Source organism: Ranitomeya variabilis, chromosome 1 (genome assembly GCF_051348905.1).
Source record: "Ranitomeya variabilis isolate aRanVar5 chromosome 1, aRanVar5.hap1, whole genome shotgun sequence".
Lineage (NCBI taxonomy): Eukaryota > Metazoa > Chordata > Amphibia > Anura > Dendrobatidae > Ranitomeya > Ranitomeya variabilis.
This window is the reverse complement of record NC_135232.1, coordinates 389,964,690-389,991,439: the sequence shown is the minus strand read 5'-3', so window position 1 is coordinate 389,991,439 and position 26,750 is coordinate 389,964,690. Positions and strand designations below refer to the sequence as shown.

Sequence of the window (26,750 nt, the reverse complement as noted above, 5' to 3'; positions counted from 1 at the left end):
GCTCATACACACACGGCTCCGCTCCATACACTTAATACACACACGGCTCCTCTCCATACACCTCATACACACATGGCTCCGCTCCGTACACCTCATACACACACGGCTCCACTCCATACACCTCATACACACGGCTCCGCTCCATACACCTCGTTCACATTCAGCTCCGCTCAATACACCTCATACACATTCAGCTCCGCTCCATACACCTCGTACACATTTAGCTCCACTCCATACACCTCATACACACACGGCTCCGCTCCATACACCTCATACACACACAGCTCCACTCCATACACCTCGTACACATTTAGCTACGCTCCATACACCTCATACACACACGGCTCCGCCCCATACACCTCATACACACACGGCTCCGCTCCATACACCTCGTACACATTTAGCTCCGCTCCCTACACCTCATACACACACGGCTCCGCTCCGTACACCTCATACACATTCAGCTCCGCTCCATACACCTCGTACACACACGGCTCCACTCCGTACACCTCGTACACACATGGCTCCGCTCCATACACCTCATACACACACGGCTCCACTCCGTACACCTCATACACCTTCAGCTCCGCTCCATACACCTCGTACACATTTAGCTCTGCTCCATACACCTCATACACACACGGCTCCGCTCCATACACTTAATACACACACGGCTCCTCTCCATACACCTCATACACACATGGCTCCGCTCCGTACACCTCATACACACATGGCTCCGTTCCGTACACCTCATACACACACAGCTCCGCTCCATACACCTCGTACACATTCAGCTCTGCTCCATACACCTCATACACACACGGCTCCGCTCCGTGCACCTCGTACACATTCAGCTCCGCTCCATACACCTCGTACACATTCAGCTCCGCTCCATGCACCTTATACACACACGGCTCCGCTCCGTACACCTCGTACACATTCAGCTCCGCTCCATACACCTCATACACACACGGCTCCGCTCCGTACACCTTGTACACACATGGCTCCACTCCATACACCTCATACACACACGGCTCCGCTCCGTACGCCTCATACACATTGAGCTCCTCTCCGTACAGCTCTTACACACACGGCTCCACTCCGTACACCTCGTACACACATGGCTCCGCTCCATACACCTCATACACACACGGCTCCGCTCCGTACACCTCGTACACCTTCAGCTCCGCTCCATACACCTCGTACACATTTAGCTCCGCTCCATACACCTCATACACACACGGCTCCGCTCCATACACTTAATACACACATGGCTCCTCTCCATACACCTCATACACACATGGCTCCGCTCCGTACACCTCATACACACATGGCTCCGCTCCGTACACCTCATACACACACGGCTCCGCTCCGTGCACCTCGTACACATTCAGCTCCGCTCCATACACCTCGTACACATTCAGCTCCGCTCCATGCACCTTATACACACACGGCTCCGCTCCGTACACCTCGTACACATTCAGCTCCGCTCCATACACCTCATACACACACGGCTCCGCTCCGTACACCTCGTACACACATGGCTCCACTCCATACACCTCATACACACACGGCTCCGCTCCGTACACCTCATACACATTCAGCTCCTCTCCGTACACCTCTTACACACACGGCTCCACTCCGTACACCTCGTATACACACAGCTCTACTCCATACACCTCATACACACACGGCTCCGCTCCATACACCTCATACACACACTGCTCCACTCCGTACACCTCGTACACATTTAGCTCCACTCCATACACCTCATACCACACGGCTCCGCTCCATACACCTCATACACACACGGCTAACTGCACAGACTTCTCCATACCTGATACATCGATCTGCAATCACACCAGCAGAGGCCAGTAACAGAGGAGGCTGTCAGTGTCCATCCCACCATGCTCAGCCCCACTCATTCCATGCAGGATAAGCCAGGCATTAGCACCACTGCTGCTTACATTGATGCCCAGGCTGTGTCCGGCAGGTAAGAGCCCTGGTGTTAGATGCCAGTGTACAGGCGGGGCTCCCGGCTGTAGATGTGTCCCACTCCCAGCAGCTCTGCTTACAATGCAGGCAAAGATTTCAGCACCTACACACACACACCCTCCGTGACATGTACCTCAAACATGTCCCCTCTCTCTCCCTCTGAGCTGTACCACGCACACTGAAAGATAAACAGACTGCAGGGGAAGGGGCGTGGCCTCATGCAAGGGGGCGTGTCGGCTGCTTCTCCTGCAGTCTGCGGGAGAAGCAGAGTCCCATGCACGACCACGGGGCAAAGCCTGAAAATCGGGACAGTCCCGCAGAATTAGGGACGGTTGGGAGCTATGCTAACATGCTACCACTAAAACTACGCTGTACTTTTTATTTTTTCTCTAAAAGATCGGTCGTTACTAACGATGTGACGCCGGCTATGCTACCTTGCTACGTCTAAAACTACGCTGTACCAACTACTACTATTTTTTTCTAAAAAAAAAAAATCGGACATCGCTTAGACTGTGATGTCCGCTACACTAATTAAAAAAAGAAAAATTCCAGTGGCGTAGTCTCATCAGCAGCGATACTGATTAGAGCTCTTCAGACACAGGAAGATCACAAATGCTCTGCACAGGATGCCACGCACACTAAAAAAGCGCAAAAAAGTGAGCTAAAAATTCAATTGGATGGGGGGTACTGGAACAGGGATGGGGGGGACGTCACCAAACACTGACGCCGGCTATGCTACTTTGCTGTGTCTAAAATTTCATTGTACTAACTACGATTATTATTATTATTATTTTAAAAAAATCGGGCGTCGCTTAGACTGCGAAGTCCACTACGCTAATTGGCTAAAAAAAGAAAAATTCCCGTGGTGCAGTCTCTGATCAGCAGCGATGCTAATGAAAAAACTGCGGACACAGGAAGAGCACAAATGCTCTGCGCAGGGTGCCGGACACACAAAAAAAGTGCAAAAAAGTGCGCTAAAAATTCAATTGGAGGGGGGAGGGGGGACTGGGAAAGGGGACGTCACCAAACACTGACGCCGGCTATGCTGTTTTGCTATGTCTAATACTACACTGTACTGACTACAATTATTATTTTTTTCTAGAAAAAAAAAATTCAGACGTCACTTAAGGTACCTTCACACGAAACGACTTTACAACGAGAACGACAACGATCTGATCGCTGCAGCGTCGCTGTTTACATCGCTGGAGAGATGTCAAACACAGCAGCTCCAGAACGACGCAGGAGCGATCCAGTGACGTAGCGGTGACGCACTTATCGTTCTCACAGGTCGTTAGCTCCATGTTTAACATTGCTGGCATCGTTGCTTTTGCTGTCAAACACGACGATACACGCCGATCTGACGACCAAAGAAAGTTCTGAACTTTAATCAACGACCAGCGATATCACAGCAGGATCCAGATCGCTGCGGCGTGTCAAACACAACGATATCGCTAACCAGGACGCTGCAACGTCACAGATCGTTGTCGTTCTCGTTGTAAAGTCGTTTCGTGTGAAGGTACCTTTAGACTGCGAAGTCCATTACACTAGCTAGCTAAAAAAGGAAAAATTCCCGTGGCGCAGTCTCTGATCAGCAGCGATACTGACCATAGAGCTGCGGACACAAGAAGAGCACAAGTGTGGGACACAGCGCACAGGAAAAATGCGCAAAATAAGTGCGCTACAAATTCAATTGGGGGAGGGGGTACTGGAACAGGGATGGGGACTGGGAAAGGGGTAGCAGAGATGCTGCTGCTGTGATCACAGGAGTCACACAGCAGACAGATCACAGCACAGATTGCAGGAGATTTCAATGGAGCAGCACACAGCACAGGAGGGCATGAGATTGCCAGGTTGATCGCACTGGCCATCAATGGATTCTCTCTCTCTGGTGACACAGAGGGGCTGGAGAACCGCTCTGCATGCCAAATCTGAGGAAAAGATGGCGTGCAGGGCGGTGATCGCAATTTTAGAGTAACCCCTTTGGCGCTGATTGGCTAGAAGCTATTATTCAGCCTGTCAGCGCCATAGGGGTTAATCAGGTGAGGTAATGTGGTGATCACCCACTGTGACGGCTGTGATTGGTGCTAAGTCACAGAGCACAGATCACAGCCTGTCACATGCTTGTTTATTCCAACAACTTTATTGCTAACTTTGCTGTGATTGGCTGGTGAGAGTTCAGACAATCACAGTGATCGATGACGCGGGGGGCGGATCAGTCCCATGTGGTGACGTGCCAGGATGATCTGCTATCAGGAACAGCAGCCATGCTCGCCAGATCACAGCGCGGTGACCGGAAATAGCAGCGCCATACTAGTACTGCGGTTTGCGGGAACGCAGTTCCCACAGAGCAGTACTAGTACGGCACATGTCTCTCTGCTCTACTGTTTGTAATCAAACACAGCTCTACAGCGAGACTGGTGAGAAAACTAGACTGTCCTTACATGTTTCACACTGAGCAAACTGCTCTACTTTGTGGGCGGGTGGTTTTTTTCATGAAATGTTGCTACCTGCTTATGATTGGTCAACCTCATACAGGGGAAGAAGTACATGGCCCCAGTGAAAAATCTCAGGAAACTCCAACATAGACTTAACATAAATTATAACCTACACTTTATATACTAATATCTCCACAACAGAGAGGGGAAATTATAAAATAAATCAGATATATTAGTCGGCTCTGCTACCACTATCCCATGATTTTGCCAGTTTATTATGCTAAAATTGGTGAAAGGTCCTTGTTAAATGTAACAGCAGGGTATGTGTGTGACACGCCTTCTTAGGAAGTGACCACACAAAACATGTGTTGGGACGGTGGGAGTACCTTCACTCAGGGCTGCCATCAGGGCATTAGTGCACTGACTGGCGTATGGGACCCGGTCAGCAAAGGGGGCCCATCCGAGATGCAGGGTTCAGTTACACTCCATTGCCGTGCGGGCCCACCCACATGGCAATAGTTAAAGCCTCCAGCCAATAGGAGGCTGGCAGCTGACGTCAGCGCGCACGTCGCCAGCATCTGATGTCATCGTCATTTACCGACGAGTGCACGCTTTCAGCCTTGGGTGAAAATCGCTCGCCGCAGGAGCACGGCAAGGTAAGAGGAAAGGGTTTTTGTTTTTGTTTTTTTATTAATTGAAAGCGGCAAGCCGGCAGGATGGAGACAAGTGTCCATCCTGCCGGGGGGCAGAATAGAGACGGGGCAGAAAGGAGACAGGGCAGGGTGAAATATATCGAGATGTTATTGTAGACACGGGGCAGGATTGGAGACATGGGGCAAAATGGAGACACAGGGCAGGATCGGAGACACGGGGGCAGAATGGAGACACGGGGCAGAATGGAGACATGGGGCAAGAATGGAGACATGGAGCAAGAATGGAGACATGGGGCAAGAATGGAGACACGGGGCAAGATTGAAGACACTGGGCAAGAATGGAGACACGGGGCAAGAATGGAGACACGGGGCAAGAATGGAGACATGGGGCAAGAATGGAGACACAGTGCACGTTTGGAGACACAGGGCAAAAATGGAGACACAGGGGGCATGATTGGAGACACAGGGGGCATGATTGGAGATGGCAGAATGAAAGATATAGGGACAGGATTGGAGACATGGTGGCAGGGTGAAAGATGGGGGCAGGATTGGAGACACAGGGGGCATGATTGGAAACATGGTGCAGAATAGAGACAGATCACGCGGAATGGAGATAGATGGGGCAGAATCATGGGTCAGGATGGAGACAGATGGGGCAGGTTCATGGGACAGTTGTGGCAGGATCATGTAACATATGGGGCAGAATTGGGACATCACATGGGGGCAAAATGGATACTCATTAGGGCGGGATGGGAGGACATATGGCTGGAGCCAGGAATGAGACACACAAGGGCCAGGATGGGGGATATTATTACCATACGGGCTAATTAAGGGATATTATTACTGCAGTGATGTATTTATTTTATTTTTTGAGTATACTGTTTTAAATGGGGAGGCGGTCCTGTTACTGTGCAGAGCGAACCTATGTCACCTTTTTTCTTCATTTGGTGTAGTGTAGAAGTTGGGAAAAAATAAGTAATGTGTTCTGCAAGCGGTACTCTAGCTGTGTTATTTCCTTCAGAGACGAGCCCTGGCTGGAAGAAGTGATGGTGGTCTGTGCTGGATGAAGATGAAAGACTTCACCTAGAGGCATCACTGGTGAGCATGTTACCTAGACACTGTATAGTATATACAGCAGTCCTGTGTACAATGTCACCAGTGATCATGTGTGGTCTGGTCATGGTGCGGTGGTATTTGTATCTTGTATGTGATATTATTCGGTCACTGTGGTTTTTAATATGTGGTCTGGACATGGTGTGGCAGTATTTGTTCTTTATATGTGGTATTATAGGTCACTATGTGGTGGTAATATGGTGTCTGGTCATGGTACGGTGGTATTTGTCCCTTGTGTGTGATATTATTGGTCATTTTAAAAATTAAAAAATACACCTACATTTTTTTGCATATTTTACCAAATATTTAATAGTTTAGAGTAGAGTAGGGCCCAGCCAAAAGAGTCTATCGTGTCGTGGTGGCGGCTTAAAAAATCTTTTGGCCAAAACAAAGGCTGCTGGTTATATGTGTGACCTAATGATGGGAACTGTTATTGTGTGATTGGTGAGAAGTGGAGTTTTTCCAATAGAGAGTGGTGGGGCTGTGGACAGTTTGAGGGGTGGAGCCTGGGCGGAGTCTCAAGGGGGCCCCGAAAATTTTGCCAGTGTGGGGCCCGCAATTTCTAGTGGCAGCCCTGCCTTCACTATACCCTATTTACCCATGTAAGTCCATTCATTATTATCGTATTGTACTGTATATGCACGCTATTAAGCAGCACTTTATGCTATATGCATCTGTTTGCATTTGATTAATGTTTAACCCCTTACTGACATCGGATGGGATAGTACGTCCGATGTCAGATCCCCTGCTTTGATGCAGGGCTCCGCGGTGAGCCCGCATCAAAGCCGGGACATGTCAGCTGTTTTGGACAGCTGACATGTGCCCGCAATAGCGGCGGGTGAAATCGCGATTCACCTGCCGCTATTAACTAGTTAAATGCCGCTGTCAAACGCAGACAGCGGCATTTAACTACCGCATCCAGCCGGGCGGCCGGAAATGACGTCATCGCCGACCCCCGTCACATGATCAGAGGTCGGCGATGCTTCAGAATGGTAACCATAGAGGTCCTTGAGACCTCTATCGTTACTGATCTCCGGCAGCTGTGAGCGCCACCCTGTGGTCGGCGCTCACAGCACACCTGCATTTCTGCTGCATAGCAGCGATCTGATGATCGCTGCTATGTAGCAGAGCCGATCGAGTGGTGCCTGCTTCTAGCCTCCCATGGAGGCTATTGAAGCATGGCAAAAGTTAAAAAAAAAAAGTTAAAAAAAATGTGAAAAAAATAAAAAAATATAAAAGTTTAAATCACCCCCTTTCGCCCCAATCAAAATAAATCAATAAAAAAAAATCAAATCTACACATATTTGGTATCGCCACGTTCAGAATCGCCCGATCTATCAATAAAAAAAAGCATTAACCTGATCGCTAAACGGCGTAACGAGAAAAAAAATCGAAACGCCAGAATTACGTTTTTTTGGTCGCAGCGACATTGCATTAAAATGCAATAACGGGCGATCAAAAGACAGTATCTGCACCGAATTGGAATCATTAAAAATGCCAGCTCGGCACGCAAAAAATAAGCCCTCAACCGACCCCAGATCATGAAAAATGGAGACGCTACGAGTATCGGAAAATGGCACAATTTTTTTTTTTTAGCAAAGTTTGGAATTTTTTTTCACCACTTAGTTAAAAAATAACCTAGTCATGTTAGGTGTCTATGAACTCGAAATGACCTGGAGAATCATAATGGCAGGTCAGTTTTAGCATTTAGTGAACCTAGCAAAAAAGCCAAGCAAAAAACAAGTGTGGGATTGCACTTTTTTTGCAATTTCACCGCACTTGGAATTTTTTTCCCGTTTTCTAGTACACGACATGGTAAAACCAATGATGTCGTTCAAAAGTACAACTCGTCCCGCAAAAAATAAGCCCTCACATGGCCAAATTGACGGAAAAATAAAAAAGTTATGGCTCTGGGAAGGAGGGGAGTGAAAAACGAACACGGAAAAACTAAAAATCCCACGGTTATGAAGGGGTTAAACTATGAATATTTCAGCTTACTGGACATGTTATGGGATTTTACTAGGGCAAAATATATGATATGGTCTCCTGTGACTAATATATGGCATTGCAGCCTCTTATACTATATTTGTATACTTTGTATGATCATATTTTTTAAAACAAATTAGAAAATAAAGATTAAAATTAATTTTACATGATACTTATACTCTTTTTCATGGTGAGTTTTCACAGTTCCAGAGTTTTGTATGTTCTTCCACATTTTTGGGTATTCGTTGTTGTTTTTATGTGTGACATGACACACCTTCACATGGGTTGTCCACTACTTTGACAACCCCTTCTCAATGACTATATTCTTACAAATAAGATAAAAACAGCCTTCGATGCCGGGCCTCTCAGTGCTCTCGTGATGTTACGTCATATGAGATCTGCAGTCCATTAATGGCCACTAATGGGTAACTTCACCCTCACTTCCTTTGGATGAAACTGACATTCAAAACAAGTAAGAACTGTTGCTTTATGACCTCCTCCAGGTATTTGGAGGTGGACCTAGGAAGTGTCTGGATGGGAAAAATAGTGGATGAGTAAGGTGAATATGACCTATTTTATTACTTAGGCTATGGTCACACTTACCGTAAGAAAAATCGGTCCAAGTCTCTCGGCCGAGAGTCGCACGAGTGTTCTCCGTATGGTCATCCGTGTGTAATCCCTTTGCAATTCGATGATGTTATATCTCGCACCTATGTATCCGTATGACATCCGTATGATACACGTATGGCTTTACATTTCTCACTGCTTTTCACCATTTAATTTTATGGCTCAATGGGCTGAAATGAGGAAAATGGTTGCGTATTTCCCACAAGTCACACTGATGGTCCATGCTGTGTCCGATTTTTTCTCACACCAATAGACATGCATTAGCGAGACTCGGGTGATATACGTCTTTACAGACCATGTCCTCCTTCCATACCCTATACAGTGTACCAGGTTAACATAAGACCTCCCCTTCTTGTTATTAGAGACATAGAAAACAGAGAAATCCTTATTCTATTAATATATTAATGTAACTGCAGGTTCGAAAGTCAGATACTATAATCAGTTTAATATAAAGGGTGGGCCATTTATATGGATGCACCTAAATAAAATGGGAATGGTTGGTGATATCAACTTCCTGTTTGTGGCACATTAGTATATGGGAGGGGGGAAACTTTTCAAGATGGGTGGTGACCATGGCGGCCATATTGAAGTCTGCCATTTTGGATCCAACTTTATTTTTTCCAATGGGAAGAGGGTCATGTGACATCAAACTTATTGAGAATTTCACAAGAAAAACAATGGTGGCTTTGTTTTAACGTAACTTTATTCTTTAATGAGTTATTCTCAAGTTTATGACCACTTATAAAATGTGTTCAAAGTGCTGCCCATTGTGTTGGATTGTCAATGCAACCCTCTTCTCCTACTCTTGATACACTGATAGCAACACCGCAGAAGAAAGGCTAGCACAGGCTTCCAGTATCCGTTGTTTCAGATTCTGCACATCTCGTATCTTCACAGCATAGACAATTGCCTTCAAATGACCCCAAAGATAAAAGTCTAAGGGTCAGATCGGGAGAACTTGGTGGCCATTCAACTGGCCCACGATGACCACTCCACTTTCCAGGAAGCTGTTCATGTAGGAATGCTCGGGCCTGACACCCATAATGTTGTGGTGCACCATTTTGCTGGAAAAACTCAGGGAACTTGCCATCTTCAGTGCATAAAGAGGGCAACACATCATCATGATGGTTGTTGATATCATCAACCATTGTCATTTTATTTAGGTGTATCCATATAAATGGCCCACCCTGTAGGATTAAAATATTTTCTTCCCTTTGCAGAGAAATATTAATAATTTCCATGCATCATATTATTGAGTCATCCTCTCCAAACAGTATTGTGCATATAGTGATCTGTAAATAGGAAAAACAATAAAGAATTAAAATATTGCTAGAAAGCATTTAAACAATAAAAAAAAACACTTAAAATTTCATATATCACTGAGCATTGGAGAAGAATTTCTGTAATCTACCGTATATACTCGAGTATAAGCCGAGAATTTCAGCCCATTTTTTTAGGCTGAAATTGCCCCTCTCGGCTTATACTCGAGTCATTCCCAGGGGTCGGCAGGGGAGGAGGAGCGGCAGCTGTCTAATCATACTCACCTGTTGCTGGCGCAGTCCCTGCACGTCCCTGATTCTCCGGGCGCTGATAGCTTCTTCCTGTATTGAGCGGTCACATGGTACCGCTCATTACAGTAATGAATATGGACGCGACTCCACTCCCATAGGGGGTGAGGTGGGACGCTGAACTTGCTGCAGGTAGTTATCAGTACTGTCTCTGGTTATATATATTTGATGCACTTTATGTATGCTTAGGCAGCTGGAATTGTACCAGACAGTACATGAGGATATATGTATTACTTTGCAGTGGTTTTTACTAGTATTGTTATTTTCATAATGTATATATTACTATTCAGCCTCTCACCTTATGTTAGGGTGTTTGTGCACAAATGCACTAATATATATTTGTCTTTAATAAAGCTTTGTTGATCTTATCTAGCTCTGGATCTCTTCGTTTCGGCTATTGTGTATAGGTTAGACCAAATAGGGTGATCAAGCATTATATGGGGCAAATTTCCTATGGAGCATCTTAAAGGGAACCTGTCACCTGAATTTGGCGGGACAAGTTTTGGGTCATATGGGTGGGGTTTTCGGGTGTTTGATTCACCCTTTCCTTACCCGCTGGCTGAATGCTGGCCGCAATATTGGATTGAAGTTCATTCTCTGTCCTCCCGAGTACACGCCTGCGCAAGGCAATATTGCCTTGCGCTGGCGTGTACTCCGGAGGACAGAGAATGAACTTCAATCCAATATTGCGGCCAGCCTGCAGCCAGCGGGTAAGGAAAGGGTGAATCAAACACCCGAAAACCCCGCCCATATGACCCAAAACTGGTCCCGCCAAATTCAGGTGACAGGTTCCCTTTAAGGGGCAATAATCAACTTTTATGCAGCATTATATGGGGCAAATGTTTTCTATGGATCATCTTAAGGGGCAATAATCAACTTTTATGCAGCATTATATGTGGCAAATATCTTTATGGAGCATCTTATGGGGCCATAATCAACATTTGTGCAGCATTGTATGGGGCAAATGTCTCTATGGAGCATCTTATGGAGCCATTATTAACCTTTTTGCAGCCTTATATGGGGCATATTTTAATATGGAGCATCTTATGGGGCCGATCATGAACTGTATGAAGCATCTTATGGGACCCATCATGAACTATTTGGAGCATTATATGGGGCTCCTGATTCAATATGGATATTCAAAAACACTTAACCTGATATCTCAATTAATTTTACTTTTATTGGTACCTGTTTTTATTTTTGAAATTTACCGGTAGCTGCTGCATTATCCAACCTAGGCTTATACTCGAGTCATTAAGTTTTCCCAGTTTTTTGTGTCAAAATTATGGGTCTCGGCTTATACTCCGGTCGGCTTATACTCGAATATATACGGTACTTATATTATTGAACTTACCTCAAATTCCACATTCAAACGGTTCGATTTAAGCGTGTTCAACCTGTGAATCCACTCTAACTTTTCCCTATCTTCACTTCTTCTTTGGGGGGTCACTACATCTATTCTGAATTTGAATTGTTTTTCTGTATGACCTGCCTCTGTAAAATGTTTAGACACTGGAAGGTCCATTCCTTTCTTCCTAATGGTATACCAATGATCAGTTTAAAAAATATACAGAGTTAATGCACACAGGAGAGGTAAGATTTAGCACAAAATTTGGAAATCTGGGTAACATACCGAGTTAATGCACACAAGAGAGGTAAGATAAAGTTAAGGTAAATTAACTGATGAAGGTAAGGTAAATGAACCAATATCCGATTGTATTAATGTGTCCTTTTATATTTTTTTCCCTTTCTGTACGAGAATAATGGGGGAATTCTGATTATAATGTCATTATCATGGACAAGTTCAAAAAGTGCCTTTGATTCCTCAGTTCTTAAGTTCCGGTGTTTAAGACATTTACTCATACCATTATTTAATATCTCTACATCTTGATATACTGCTTCAATAAATGCCTCTATCACTGGTATATTAACTGGTGGTGTAAAAGTATCTTTTTTAACCAACAATGGATACAAAAATTGAAAGAAACGGATGGCACTCACCGGTTAAAAAAGTTTTCTTTATTCCAATACTTTAAAACATCGGCGTTGGGAGGATGGGAGCAGCACACTATGACCAGTAGAAGCGCCACTGCAGCGCGAAACGGCTGTCGTCCATTCCACTCCTGCTCCCATCCTCCTGACTCCGATGTTTTAAAGTATTGAAATAAAGAAAACTTTTTTAACCGGTGAGTGCCATCCGTTTCTTTCAATTTTTGTAACCATTGTAGCTATTTTCTTTGGAGTGGCACCCCGGCTCACGGAGCACTTACTGCTGTATATATGCCTGCAGTATCGGTTCATGCAATACCTGTGCACTGAGTTAGCTTCCCCACTGTGCGGATTTATACTTCGTTGGAGCTTTTTAACCAACAATGTCTGTTGTAAATTACCATAATCTCACTTGTACAGGGTTTTGAAGTAATAGTATTATTGATAAACCAATTTTTCGCTTTAATCTTTGTAAAAAAAAATTTGAAGATCTAATTCCAATTAGAACCAATCCACAAGCTTACTCGGGCTAAATATTAATCCCTTATTAAAAAACGCTATTTGTGGCTCCGTAAGTATTTTGGTAGATATATTTACCACTAGTTAATTTCCTTCCTCCTTGTTATTTGTCTCTGTTGTCGTGCCTTGTTTTTCTCTTTTCTGTTGTTTCTGATGCAGCTTGCCTCCTCTTCTTTTCCGATGCTGCCCCCTTGTTGTGCCATATCCATATCTAAAGGGAATAATATCATATGTTCATGAGAATTCTTTCAAATTAGTATTTTCTAATTTCTTAACATAGACAATTTGCTCCTGTGAGGAGCTGGCCACGGACATTTCCAGCACGGAGCACCGATAACGTTAATATTATTGTTGTGCTTATTAGAGATTTACTTGCTCGTCAGTTTAAAGTGCAAAAACATCTCCTAGAAAGTGTTCAGCCTCACGAATCAATGTTTCCATTCAGTGTCAGTATGCAGAGGAAGATGTGCATTCTGGATCTTATGTATACATAAGGCCTACATTATCATTTCTGACTTGCGTCTGGTGGGATCATGTGTTTGTTCCTCTCTGCAGGGGACATCCTTAATACGCAACCCTACAGCCAGGCTGGAGACTGGGTTTCTGGAACATTCTTCAGCAAATGTTTTAGGGGGAGAGTCTGAACACTTCTTTCCCATCCAGGGGGCTGATCCCAGGAGAGGGAGAACAATAAGCCACGTTATTAGTGAGGGAGTTGGTGCAATGAAGTCAAGGGGCGAGGATCTGTTGCTGAGGTACTGGTGTATGGATGGCCTATGGAGAATAGAGATCAGTTGCTGGCTGAGCTGGATACTTCGGTCGTGGAATCTTCTGGAGGAGTATGGACTGTGACTACAGACTATACTGGTGGGAGATACAAAAGCGGTGGGCCAACCAAAAGTTGGGAGACAGTGGAGATCACCTGGTACAGGAGCAGTGGAACTACTGGCTCGGGTTGCGATCTTGTGGACTGGGGTGCATTGCATTGTGGCCATCTACCCACATTTGCTGTAAGACCATAGACGTAGCAAATAAAAAATAGTTGCATCTTTAACCTGCCTAGGTGATTATTACAACCCACAACCTCAGATTTTCACAGTTCAGATAGTAGTATACAGTTTCTTGATGTCCTTTATGTTAACCTCTTAGTGACGGAGTCAATTTGCAGCTCAATGACCAGGCCAATTTTTACAATTTTGACCACTGTCTTTTTATGAGGTTATAACTCTGGAACGCTTTAACGTATCCCACTGATTCCGAGAATGTTTTTTCTTAACAAGTTGTACTTCATGTTAGTGGTAAAATTTCTTCGATATTACTTGTGTTTATTTATGAAAAAAATGGAAATATGCCGAAAATTTTTTAAATTTAGCAATTTTCAAACTTTGAATTTCTATGCCCTTAAATCAGAGAGGTACTGTATGTAACGCAAAATAGTTAATAAATAACATTTCCCACATGTCTACTTTACATAAGCACAATTTTGGAACCAAAATTTTTTTTCTTAGGAAGTTATAAGGGTTAAAAGTTGACCAGCAATTTCTCATTTTTACAACAAAATTCAGAAAACCATTTTTTTAGGGATCATGTCACATTTAAAGTCACTTTGAGGGGTGTACATGACAGAAAATGCTGATACCCCATATGTGGGGGTAAACCACTGGGCGCATGGCAGAGCTCGGAAGGGAAGGAGCGCCATTTGACTTTTTCAGTGGAGAATTGGCTGGAATAGAGATCTGACGCCATGTTGCTTTTGGAGAGTCCCTGATGTGCCTAAACAGTGGAAACCCCCACAAGTGACTTCATTTTGGAATTTAGACCCCTTAAGGAACTTATCTAGATGTGTGGTGAGCACTTTGAACCCCCAAGTGCTTCACAGAAGATTTTAACGCAGGGCCGTGAAAAAAATAATTTCCTCAAAATAATTTTTTTAGCCTGCAATTTTTCATTTTCACAAGGGTAACAGAACAAATTGGACCACCAAAGTTGTGGTGCAATTTGTACTGAGTACTCTGATACCCCATATGTGGGGGGCACCACTGTTTGGGTGCATGGCAGAGCTTGGAAGGGAAGAAGCGCTGTTTTGGAATGCAGACTTTGATAGAATGGTCTGCGGGCGTCATGTTGCATTTGCAGAGCCTCTGATGTGCCTAAACAGTAGAAACCCCCCACAAGTGACCCCATTTTGGAAACTAGACCCCTCAAGGAACTTATCCAGATGTGTGGTGAGCACTATGAACCCCCAAGTGCTTTACAGAAGTTTATAACATAGAGATGTGAAAATAAAAAATAATTTTTTCCACAAAAATTATCTTTTCATCCCCAAATTTTTAATTTCACAAGGGTAACAGGAGAAATTGGACCCCAGAAGTTGTTGTCCAATTTGTTCTGAGTATGCTGATACCCCATATGTGGGAGAAAACTACTGTTTGGGCACACGTCGGGGCTCGGAAGGGAAGTAGTGATGCTTTGGAATACAGACTTTGATGGAATGGAGCCGTAAAAATAAAACATTTTTTTTTCGACAAAAATTATTTTTTAGCCCGCAATTTTTTATTTTCCCAAATAAGAGGAGAAATTGGACCCCAAAAGTTGTCCAATTTTTCCTGAGTACGCTGATGCCCCATATGTGGTGGTAAACTACTGTTTGGGCGCACGGCAGAGCTCAGAAGGGAGGGAGCACCATTTGACTTTTTGAATGCAAAATTGGCTGGAACCAATGGTGGCGCCATATCGCGTTTGGAGACCCCCTGATGTACCTAAACAGTGGAAACCCCCCAATTCTAACATCAACCCTAACCCCAACACACCCCTAATCCCAGCCCTAACCATAACTAATCACAACCCTAACCCCAACACAACCCTAATCCCAACCGTAACCCTAACCCCAACACACCCCTAATCCCAACCTTAACAATAACCCTAATCACAACCCAAACCCCAACACACCCCTAATCTCAACCCTAACCCTAATCCCAACCATAATCCAAACACATCCCAAACTATAACCCTAACCACAAGCCTAACCCTAATCCCAACCCCAACTCTAATCCCAACTCTATCCCTAACTTTAAACCCAACCCTAACCCTAATTTTAGGTCCAACCCTAACCCTAACTTTAGCCCAACTCACTTTAGCCCAACTATAACCCTAATGGGAAAATGGAAATAAATGCATTTTCTTAATTTTATTGTTTTTCCCTAAGGGGGTGATAAAGAGGGGGTTATTTACAATTTTTGTTATTTTGATCACTGTGATAGGGTCTATCACAGTGACCAAAATGAACAAATAGGAAAAATCTTCCTATTGTTGCCAGGTGCCGGCCGGCAGATCTTGGTGGGCGCACTGCGCATGCGCCCGCCATTTTCTTACCGGAAGAAGACGCCAGTGGCTGTGGGGAGAAGCAGGAGGGCCCAGGGACACTGGTAAGTATCGGGAGGTGATCGTAGACCCTTTTTCTCTGTCATCTGGTGTGCGATCACATCAGAGGACAGAGAACTTAAATGGCAAATTGCGCTTTTTTTGCGGTCGCCGTTATATGGTTAATAACTGCGATCGCAACCCCAGGGTCGGCAAAAAACGACCTGAATCATGTACTCTGGGGTCTCAGCTACCCCCGACAGCTGAGACCTAGAGAAAATCCGACTCCGGGGGGCGCTATACACTTTTTCCACAGCGCCGTACTGTATGTAGCCAATACTTGAGAATTAAAAGAATTGAGAGTGATGAAAATAAATTGCAAACTAACTTAAATTTTAGAACCAAAAAGTTCAAAACTAGAGGTTAACCACAGAAACATCTGTGTGATCAGGAAAGTAAGGTCCAAAAGTTGGATAGAACTGCATTAATTAATGCAGTTAGTGAAAAGAAAGATAAGACCGGAGACCTACTGGTTTCTACTTATGGAGAAGAGAGTATATAGATTGCCAAAATAATTAGAGACCATTGGAAAATGTTGGGTTATAACTTATGTTTCAGAATTAAAAAATCCCCCATTCTCGTATAGAAGGGTAAAAAATATAAAGGACACATTAATACAGTCAAATATCGGTTAATTTACCTTACCTTGCCTTCATCGGTTCATTTACCTTACCTTTATCTAACCTCTCCTAAAAAAGATTTGCAGCTGCTAGACAGCCTGAACACATGCAGGAATTGCCTGTTTGTTAGGGAATCCCCACATATAGTCAGGTGGTCTTGCAGCCGCAAATCATGCAGCTGCGGGGACATAGACATAATCTACAAACACGCCCAAAATACTCGGAGAACACCTGAGCATGCTCAGAAAACTCGAGTAACGAGCACACTCGCTCATCACTACTGGTCATCTCTCCCTCCATCCTCTCCATCCATCTCACCTCCTCCTCAGATCTGTTCCTCAACATGCAATCCTCTGTCTCCAAACACAGGCAGCCACCTCTTTCCCTCTCCTGCTCCCACCTACTAACACTTTCTCTGTTCCTCCTCACTGCCCGCGATATCTCTCCAAATCCTGGTCCTCACCACATCCCCACAGTCACCTCCACCTCCCATCCATGATCTATCACAAATTTCTGCAACCTTTCTAACCTTATACCCATTCACCCAGCCCCCGCTTCCCCAGTCCCTCTAAGAGGAATTCTATGAAACGCTCGCTCTGTCTGCAACAAATTGTCAGGACTCTGAACATTTTTTACCTTTTGTGCATTACTGCCCTTTTTCAAGATGGCATCTTTGGTCTCATGTGCACTGTGTCTCCTGCTATAAAACTCCACCCCAGCCTTCAGTCTGTGCTAGAGTATTCTGCCTTGCATCCAGCTCCTGACCTCTGATTACTCCCTGGCTATACACCTGCTCCTGTGAACCTGTGTGGTGATCCTGCTACTCTGCTCTGAGTTCCTGCTGCATACACAAGTTTTCATCTTCATCTGCTGTTCGTGTCTACTTCCATCTGCATTTGCTGGTCATGTAAGCTGTTGCTGCTTTGCAATAACCTGAGACTATTAACCAGGCCTCCCTGGTTGAGCTAAGATATGATTTGAACTGCCTAATAAGCATATCTATCTGTGCCTGGACTAAGACAAGGATTTATTCGTGTCAAGTATCCTCAAGAATAACTGTGCTTCATAGACTTTCTGCTTCATTGCATTTTCCTCTGAAGTTTCCTATAGACTGCTAAGCTGCGTTTATTATTTGCACCAAGTGTTGTGGACTTGAGTTTCTCTCTGCACCTGTTTGAGTCACCGTGTGATAATTTAGACTTTACCACTTATAAAACTGTGTCCTGTAGTTGTCATGTTCCACGCAAAGAGTCTCCTGAGTTATCCCCTATAATTATTACACAAATTTTCATACATCCATGATCTTTTAATCACTAACAAGCTTTCTTTCCTTGACATCACTGAAATCTGGTTCACCCCCTCTGACATAACCTCTCCAGCTGCACTTTTGTTTGGTCGATTCCTCCTTTCCCACATCCCAGCTCCAGCAGCAAGCATGGTGGAAGAGTTGGTTTAATCCTGTCAGATAACTGCTCTTTCACAGAAAAATCCCACTACCACCCTCCATTACTCTCCCTGTTTTCGAGGTGCGCTGTGTGTCCATCTACTCCTCCTCCAACCTCAAATTTGCTGTCATTTACCACTCCCCAGGGCCAGCCACCACCATTTCACCACCTGGCTACTTCATTTCCTTTCCGCTGTAATCCCCAATATCATAATAGGTGACTTCAACATCTCCATTGACACTTCCCACTCAGCTGTCTCTAAGCTTCTATCTCTCACTTTCCTCTTTGGCCTTGCTCAATGGTCTTCCGCAGCCATTCACTAAGATGGCCACACACTGGCCCTTATCTCCACCTGCCTCTGTTCACTATCTAACCTCTCTAGCTCGCATCTCCTGCTTTCTCACCACAACCTACTTACATTCTCTTCCCCCTCCTCCAGGTCCACAATCCCCACTCCACAACTTTACACAACCTCACAGAAATCGCTTCACCCTCTTACAGACATAAGTTCCTTACAAATTGCAGATGCTGCTGCTCGTTTTATATAACACCAAAACAGCTTCAGCTCTCAAATCGGTCACCCCCTCACACATACCAAAGCTTGCACAATCAGCAGGCAACCCTGGCATACCAGTCTTACTAAGGAACTGAGGTGGGCTTCCAGGGCTCCTGAGCGGAGATGGAAAAGGTCCTACTCCAATGAGCACTTCATTGCATTCCACCAGTCCCTCAATACTTTCAAGTCCATGCTCACTGCAACAAAACCAACATGCTTCTCATCTCTCATAGCCTCCCTGTCTCACAACCCTAAACAACTATTCAAATCTTTCAATTCTCTCCCTCATTTCCCGTGCCTCCTCCCTCTCCTCTCAGCTGAAGACTTTGCCTCATTCTTCAAACAGAAGATCGATAACATCAAAGAAAGCGTTGACCTACAGCCCCACACAAGTAGTTATGAGGAGGTCATAACTACTCAGCCCTCCTCCTCCAAAACCAGCTTCTCATCCATTTCAGAACATCAGCTTTCCTCTTTACTCTCCAAATCACATCTGACCGCCTGTGAACTTGACCCAATTCTGTCCCACCTCATCCCAAACCTCAAAAAGCCCTCCCTTGACCCATCCTCTCTGTCTAGCTATTGCCCCATTTCACTCCTCCCCTATGCTTCAAAACTACTGCAATAACACGTCCATTTTAAACTGTTCACCCACCTTTCCTTCTGCTCCCTCTTCAACCGCCTACAATCTGGCTTCCGATCTCACTATTCCACTGAAACTGCCCTGACTAAAGTCACCAATGACCTTCAAACTGCCAAATCCAAGCGACAGTACTCATGTGAGATGTGTGTCGGCTCACCAGAGCGGTATAATTGAGTATACATGTACTCACTCCAGTATAATCCCTGTACTTGTTGTAAATGGATGTTTATTATAGTTAGTATTGTTAACTGGCCACAAGATGTCGCTGTTGTTTAAGCATTGTTGAAAGAATGTGATATGCTAATAAGATGTTAGAGGAGGGATTACAATGTGATTAATGTGAGACACAGAAAGAGGAAGTGCGGCCATCTTACGGAGAGTCTGCAGCAATGAAGAGTGGGAGAGAATGTGTAGGAGAGAGAGGTACGGAGCTGCAGACGTTATTCACAGAATGATGTGTGAGTTGAGTCCAGTGCAGCAAAATGGGTGGGTGCTCCTTCCGCTGGTGAGCATGGCAAAGACAGAAAAAAAGGGAGAAAATGAATGGGCACTCCAACCCATTAAATAAAAGAAAAACACTTTATTTTGGTATGTCAAACCGGATTAAAAGCATAGGAAACACCTGATGCGTTTCTGGCACATCACTAGCGCCCTTACTCATAGGGAGAGAATTTGCTGGAGAGGGATCTGATAACATCCCCTCGTGAAAGCACCCCACTGAGTCAGCGGTAGATTGGAGCTGAACTTTTCCATGTTTAGAACCTGTCTGGAGTTGAGGAAATTCCTGCCAGGAAAGATACTAAGCGACAGAAGAGGCCAGGACCCATAGTGAGAGGAGAGTTGTTGGACCCCGTTGGACAGTTAAACCACAAGCACACTCATTATTGCTCACCTGTTGAAGGAGCTCTGCATCCGCCTGTGTGTACTGATTGTATTGTTTGGAGCAGACCCGTCGGTAAGAACACTAAAGCCAATTGTGATGCCACTGTAACTAACCGTGCACGCATCACACTATATTTTTGCACCAAAAGACACAAGGCTGGAATACAGCCTATAGTTATATAGTGTCACGCTCACGCCCTGACTATACTACAATACTAAGAAGAGCAACATAGGCTGTTTATACCGAGCTGGGATTACTATGTCAGATATACTCTAACAGGTTTCAGTGGCATACAGTCATGGCGGAAAGTGTTGTCACCCTTGAAGTTGTTCCAGAAAATTTAAGTATTTCTCCCAGAAAATTATTGCAATTACACATGTTTTGTAATACACATGTTTATTTCCATTGTGTGTATTGGAACTAAAAAAAAAAAAAAAACAAGAGAAAAAAGGCAAATTGGACATCATTTCTCAAAAAAAAAATGGGCAGGACAAAATTGTTGGAACCCTCAACTTAATATTTGGTTGCACACCATTTGGATCAAATAACTTCAATCATTCACTTCTTATAACCATCAACAAACTTCTTACACCTCTCAAATGGAATTTTGGACCACTCTTCTTCTGCAAATTGCTCTAGGTCTCTCATATTTGAAGGATCCCTTTTCCCCACAGCAATTTTTAGATCTCTTCACAGGTGTTCAATGGGATTTAGATCCGGACTCGTTGCGGGCCACTTCAGACCTCTCCAGAGCTTTGTTTCCATCTATTTCTTGGTGCTTCTTGAAGAATGTTTGGGGTCATTGTACTGCTGGAAGACCCATAACCTATGATACAAACCCAATTTCCTGACACTAAGCACTGCACTGTGACCCAAAATTATTTGGTAATGTTCAGATTTCATGTTGCCTTGCACACAGTCAAGGCACCTAGTGCCAAAGGCAAAAAAAAGACAACACAAAAACATCTTTGAATGTCCACCGTTATTTGACTGTAGGTACTGTGTTCTTTTCTTTGTAGGCCTCATTCAGTGGAATGATATGTTTTGCAAAAAATCTCTATCTTGATCTCATCTGTCCACTAGATGCTTTCCCAGAAGCATTTTGGTTTACGTATATTTTGGCAAACTAGAGGCTAGCTTATTTATGTCTCTGAGTCAGCAGTGGGGTCCTCCTGGGTCTCCTGCTATAGTGTTTAATTTAATTCAAAGATGAATAGTTAGCGCTGATATTGATGCACCCAGAGCCTGCCGGACAGCTTGAATTTCTTTTGGACTTGATTGGAGCTGCTTACCCACCATCCGGACTATCCTGCGTTGCAACCTTACATCAATTTTTCTCTGACATCCACGTCCAGGGAGATTAGCTATAGTACCATGGCTTGTAAACTTCTTGATTATGTTGCGTGTTCCAGGAGGGTCCTTCTACATTGCGGTGGGTACATGCTGCCAGTTGCCGTATTATTGCACTATTATGTTATGTGATTGCCACCGTAATTTTAACGGCTGCATAGCAGGGATGGGTAACTGCTATTTAGGTCTCCACTGCTTGATGGGATGCAGCGTCTTTTGTGTATACTTCTGACTGATAAGGACCTTTGTTTGATCACTGGAATATATAATTCAATGAGGGTGCTCCCTCTTTTTGGTCATTTAAATCAGTCTAGTAAGATTACTGGAAATTTCTGCTGTGTCTAGGATTATATAGCCTTACTAATTGACCCCCTGTCTACATGCCTTTTGCCAATGTCTTTTTTATAGCACTGCTCTAGACCTTGTTTTGTGTATCACCTCTATACACCTGATGTCGACTTTTAATTTTTATAATAAAGTATTGATATTTTACACCATATATCTTGACCCAGTATCATCTGTTGCTTGGTTTTATGTTGCACACTGTAGACAAAGAAACATCAAGATCTCTGGAGATGGACTCGTAACCTTGAGATTGTTGATATTTTTCAACGATTTTGGTTCTCAAGTCCTCAGACAGTTTTCTTCTCTTTCTGTTCTCCATGCTTAGTGTGGCACACACAATGCAAAGATGGAGTCAACATCCCCCCTTTTTATCTGGTTTTAGCTGTGATTTTCATATTGTCCACACCTGTTACTTGACACTGGTGAGTTTGAACGAGCATCACATGCTTGAAGCAAAGATATATACCCACAATTTTGGAAATGTGTCAAAAATTTTATCCGGACCATTTTTGTGTGAAAATATATCCAATTTGCCTTTTTTTCTCTGTTTTTTTTGTGTTGTTTCAATACACACAAAGGAAATATAACAAAACACATGTAATTGCAAAAATTTTCTGGGAGAAATGCTTCATTTTCTGGAACAATTTCAAGGGTGCCAACACTTTCGGCCATAACTGTATATAGGTGAGGTTATACTTTACAGCTCAATTCCCATCTGGAAAATTTGTTGCCAACATTTCTGTGACTTTCCCATTTACCTGAATAGTCCTTGCAAAAACTATGTGCATGCTGTGGTAAAAAAAACCATTCAGATATAAAAAGCAGAATTGTAAAAACAGACATTTTAGGACCAATTTTAGCTTAAAGGACCATGCATGTGTCCAGTTTTTTCCCTCACACAAAGTCCATGGACTGACAGAATGGAGAAGATGGAGACTTTTTTTTTCTTCATCTTCTCATTCGAGAGAATCGCATCACACTATTTTGACACTCTGATCAGATTTTGATAGGAGTGTCATTTGCATAATCAACCCGATTGTCTTGGATGAGTGCATTTACAGTCATCTGCACCTGTCCGTAGTTTTCTCATGCTATTAGCCACCTGAGTGCAAATGGTCCCATTTGAATTGGGCTGTGCTTCAGTTCCCTGCATTGCAGGTTGTAGGGCTCCACTTTGTGTCGACAAACCTTCATTCTCAGGTTTGGTGGGGTTCCCAGCATCTAACACCAAATAATCGAAAGGCGATGACAGATCCAGCAATATGCCATAGCAATTGAAGGTGAGATTACCGTATTTTTTGGACGATAAGACATACTTTTTTCCTCCCAAAATGTGGCGGAAAATGGGGTGTGTCTTATAGTCCAGATGTATGGTGTCTGGCTGTGGTGAGGAGGTGGGGGCGCCATTTCGGAGGAGCATTGGGTCACCAGAGACTGGAGTCGGTGGCTTCGGCTAACACCTGTGCCCGCTGCTAGAGAGAAATGAATATGCACTGCATTCCACACCCATGGGCGTTGAGGGCAATTCATATTTGTTTAAATACAAAACATGTTTTGTTTTTCTGGCATCCTTGTGTAAATGGCCCCATCCTTTTTCTTTTATAATTGGCCCCATCCATTCCTGGTATCCATGGCTCCATCAGGAAAGATTTAAAAAAAACAACAACAATACACTCACCTACACGGCGCTCCCTCGCAGCGTCCTGCTCCGGTGCCAGCAGCTTCTTAATGATTGTAAACAGCGCATGGCAGGGATGTCATGCGCTGCTCACAAGCAGAGCACAGCTGCCAGAATACTCACCGGGACTGTTCATCGCAGAGGGTGGTGAGTATCCATTCCTCTTCAGAAGCACACAGTATCAGCCAGCGGCTTCCTGCTGGGGCCCGCGGTCACGTGTGCCGATACTTAAGAGAAATTAATATTCTGAACATTCTGGCCCCCTCATCCCAGGATAGGGATGAGGGGGCCAGAATGGGGATAAGGGGACCATATATACCAGGAAAGGGGATATTACAGTACAGAGTTGACCATTTTTTGCTTCAATTTTTTTCCCTAATTTCCTCCTCTAAAACCTAGTTGCATCTTATGGTCCGGTGCGTTTTATATTCCTAAAAATACGGTACTTCTAAATTAATGGGGCTGTGCTGCAAGTATGATGCTAGTTTTATATGAAAGCAGCCATCTCCCTGACAACCATTTTAAAGAAGACAGTAAAGGAATAAATAAGAAAAATACAAATGCATTTAGTATTCATTTCTCATCCCCCACCCCATGAGTTAATCTGCATTTACACTGAAAGATAATCGTGAATGAGCATTCTTAAAAACTAAAGATCATCATTCTTGGCAATGCATCATCCTGTGTAAACAAGACTCACACTAATGAGAGTATACCCTTTACTGAGGTCTTCCTTTGTAAACTGGCTACTAAATGAATGCCGATTGATAAAGATATATCTATTGGCGATTGTATCTGGTTGCTGGTCGGTTTGTCTGCACAGGCCCTTAACCCCTTAACGACCACCGATATGCCTTTTAACGGCGGCAGTTATTTATTCCTCAGTGCTGCTTTTTTAAGGGTAAAGCGTCCCTCAGTGTCGGAAAATCTATGTGGCCTCGGCTATTACAAAAAAAAGTCTGATTTGCAATTAATTTCTCTTTTCTCTGGCATGATCTAGCATATCAGATAAAAGAGAAGTGTGGTCGCCCAATCCTTCCCCCGGTACCTCCGCCATCCCCGGGCCCTCCTGCTCAGTCTCCCCGCCCTCCGCGTCATCTTCCTGGAAGAAAATGGCGGGCGCATACACAGTGTGCCCACTGAGATCTGCCGGCCGCTACCGGACAACAATAGAAAATTTTTCCTATTGGTTCATTTTGATCACTGTGATAGACACAGTCAACTTTTAACCCTTATAACATCCTAACAAAAAAAAAATATTTTTCCAACATTGTGCTGATGTAGACATGTGGGAAATGTTATTTATGAATTATGTTGTTTGACATAACTCTCTGATTTAAGGGCACAAAAATTAAAAGTTTGAAAATTGCTAAATTTTCGCCATTTTTGCCAAATTTCAATTTTTTTCATGAATAAACGCAAGACATATAAAATAAATTTTTACCACTAACATGAAGTACAATATGTCATGAAACAACAGTCTCAGAATCAGTGGGATCCGTTGAAGTGTTCCAGAGTTATCATATAAAGTGACAGTGGTCAGAATTGTAAAAATTGGCTTGTCATTAAGGTCAAAATTGGCTCGATCACTAGTGGGTTAACACTATAAATGAACATATGGAACTAACATTCAAAAATTACTGAGGTTAATTTTCTACTGAATTTTTTTTTTGCAGGTAATTCTGTCTGGTATTATAGGATTAACTACATGGAAAAAACCCATGGTCCTTCTGGTAAGTAAAATATGCTGCTAACAGAATAAACTTATTTGAGTAGGAATTAGTTCTTTAGATGCATCTGTGGTACATTTCGCAATAAGAAATTCACATTTTCCAGCACAGTAAAACATTTTATTGCTGAAAAGAAAAAAAATGCTTGTACTATACTTCTCCGGTATACAGTCGGCTTTGGTGGTACATTGTTTCTTATTTCTTATTTATTTTAGATGTATAAAATCTCCAAAATACCGGGGAGTGTTTTTAATTTGACTAAAATTGCCTCTTAGTGTATGTTCATATGTAGCATAATTTCAGCATTTTGATGCGTATTTTATGCAGTATATAAACAGTAGCAGCAAAATCAATGAGATTTCTGAACTTTCAGCTCACACTCTGCTTTTCATCCACAAGTATTTGGAGCCCTGCATTTTTGTAGTATAAAAATGCTTGTCTTTATAGATGAGGATGTGACATCGGAAATCACAGATAAAATATAAAATGAGTAAAAAGATATGTGGTTCAACAGGAATGTGCATTATAACTTATTTTTACTTTATAAACATATACAGTAGACAAATGAAACCCTCCTGTATAACACACAAAAATAATTGCAGCAACAACTCATGTAAAACGCAACTAATTTATTCCTTTTTGTCTGCAGAGTTTTTCCTGCCAGTAGGGAATGTATTGGGTGCAGGAAAAAAACGCTGCAAAGTTGCCATATAGGAACATACCCTTAGGCTATGTGCACACAGGTTTTTTTAGGAATTTTGGAGCAAAAACTGAACAGAAACGCTCTAAATTCCAAAAGTTTTTAAAAAATGTTACCGGTCAATTTCTGCTCTGAAAACTCATTAAAAAGACTCTGTGAATACATAGCTTTAACAAAATTAAGAATCCATAAGGCCGGGGTCAGACCTAATGTATAAAAATACGGTTAATTTTTTACGGCCGTGATACTCAGAAAAGTTCCTGAACAGTGATCCGTATTCAATAGCAAACTTGCTGATCATGCCCAGTGCATGATTAGCAAGTTTGTCTGTTGGTGCAGAGCTGACATTTTCTACAGCACAGAGATGCTGCTTCATCTCCATGCTGTAGAAATGATCAGCCTGCAAAAATGATAGTCCCATAGTGGGACAAAGTAAAAAAGTTAGAAGAAAGTTAAAAAAATGTTTCAAATAATTGTCAAAATATTTTGCTTTAA

General features: G+C 43.4%; 1 protein-coding gene across 1 annotated transcript in view; it reads left to right on the top strand.

The window, feature by feature from the left end:
• ENTREP1 (endosomal transmembrane epsin interactor 1) overlaps window positions 1-26,750 on the top strand; it is a 180,578-nt gene that overhangs the window by 17,835 nt on the left and 135,993 nt on the right. Inside the window, exon 2 of the mRNA XM_077249074.1 lies at window positions 25,502-25,558. Coding sequence (XP_077105189.1) covers window positions 25,502-25,558 — 57 coding nt within the window. The remainder of the gene's footprint in view (window positions 1-25,501; window positions 25,559-26,750) is intronic.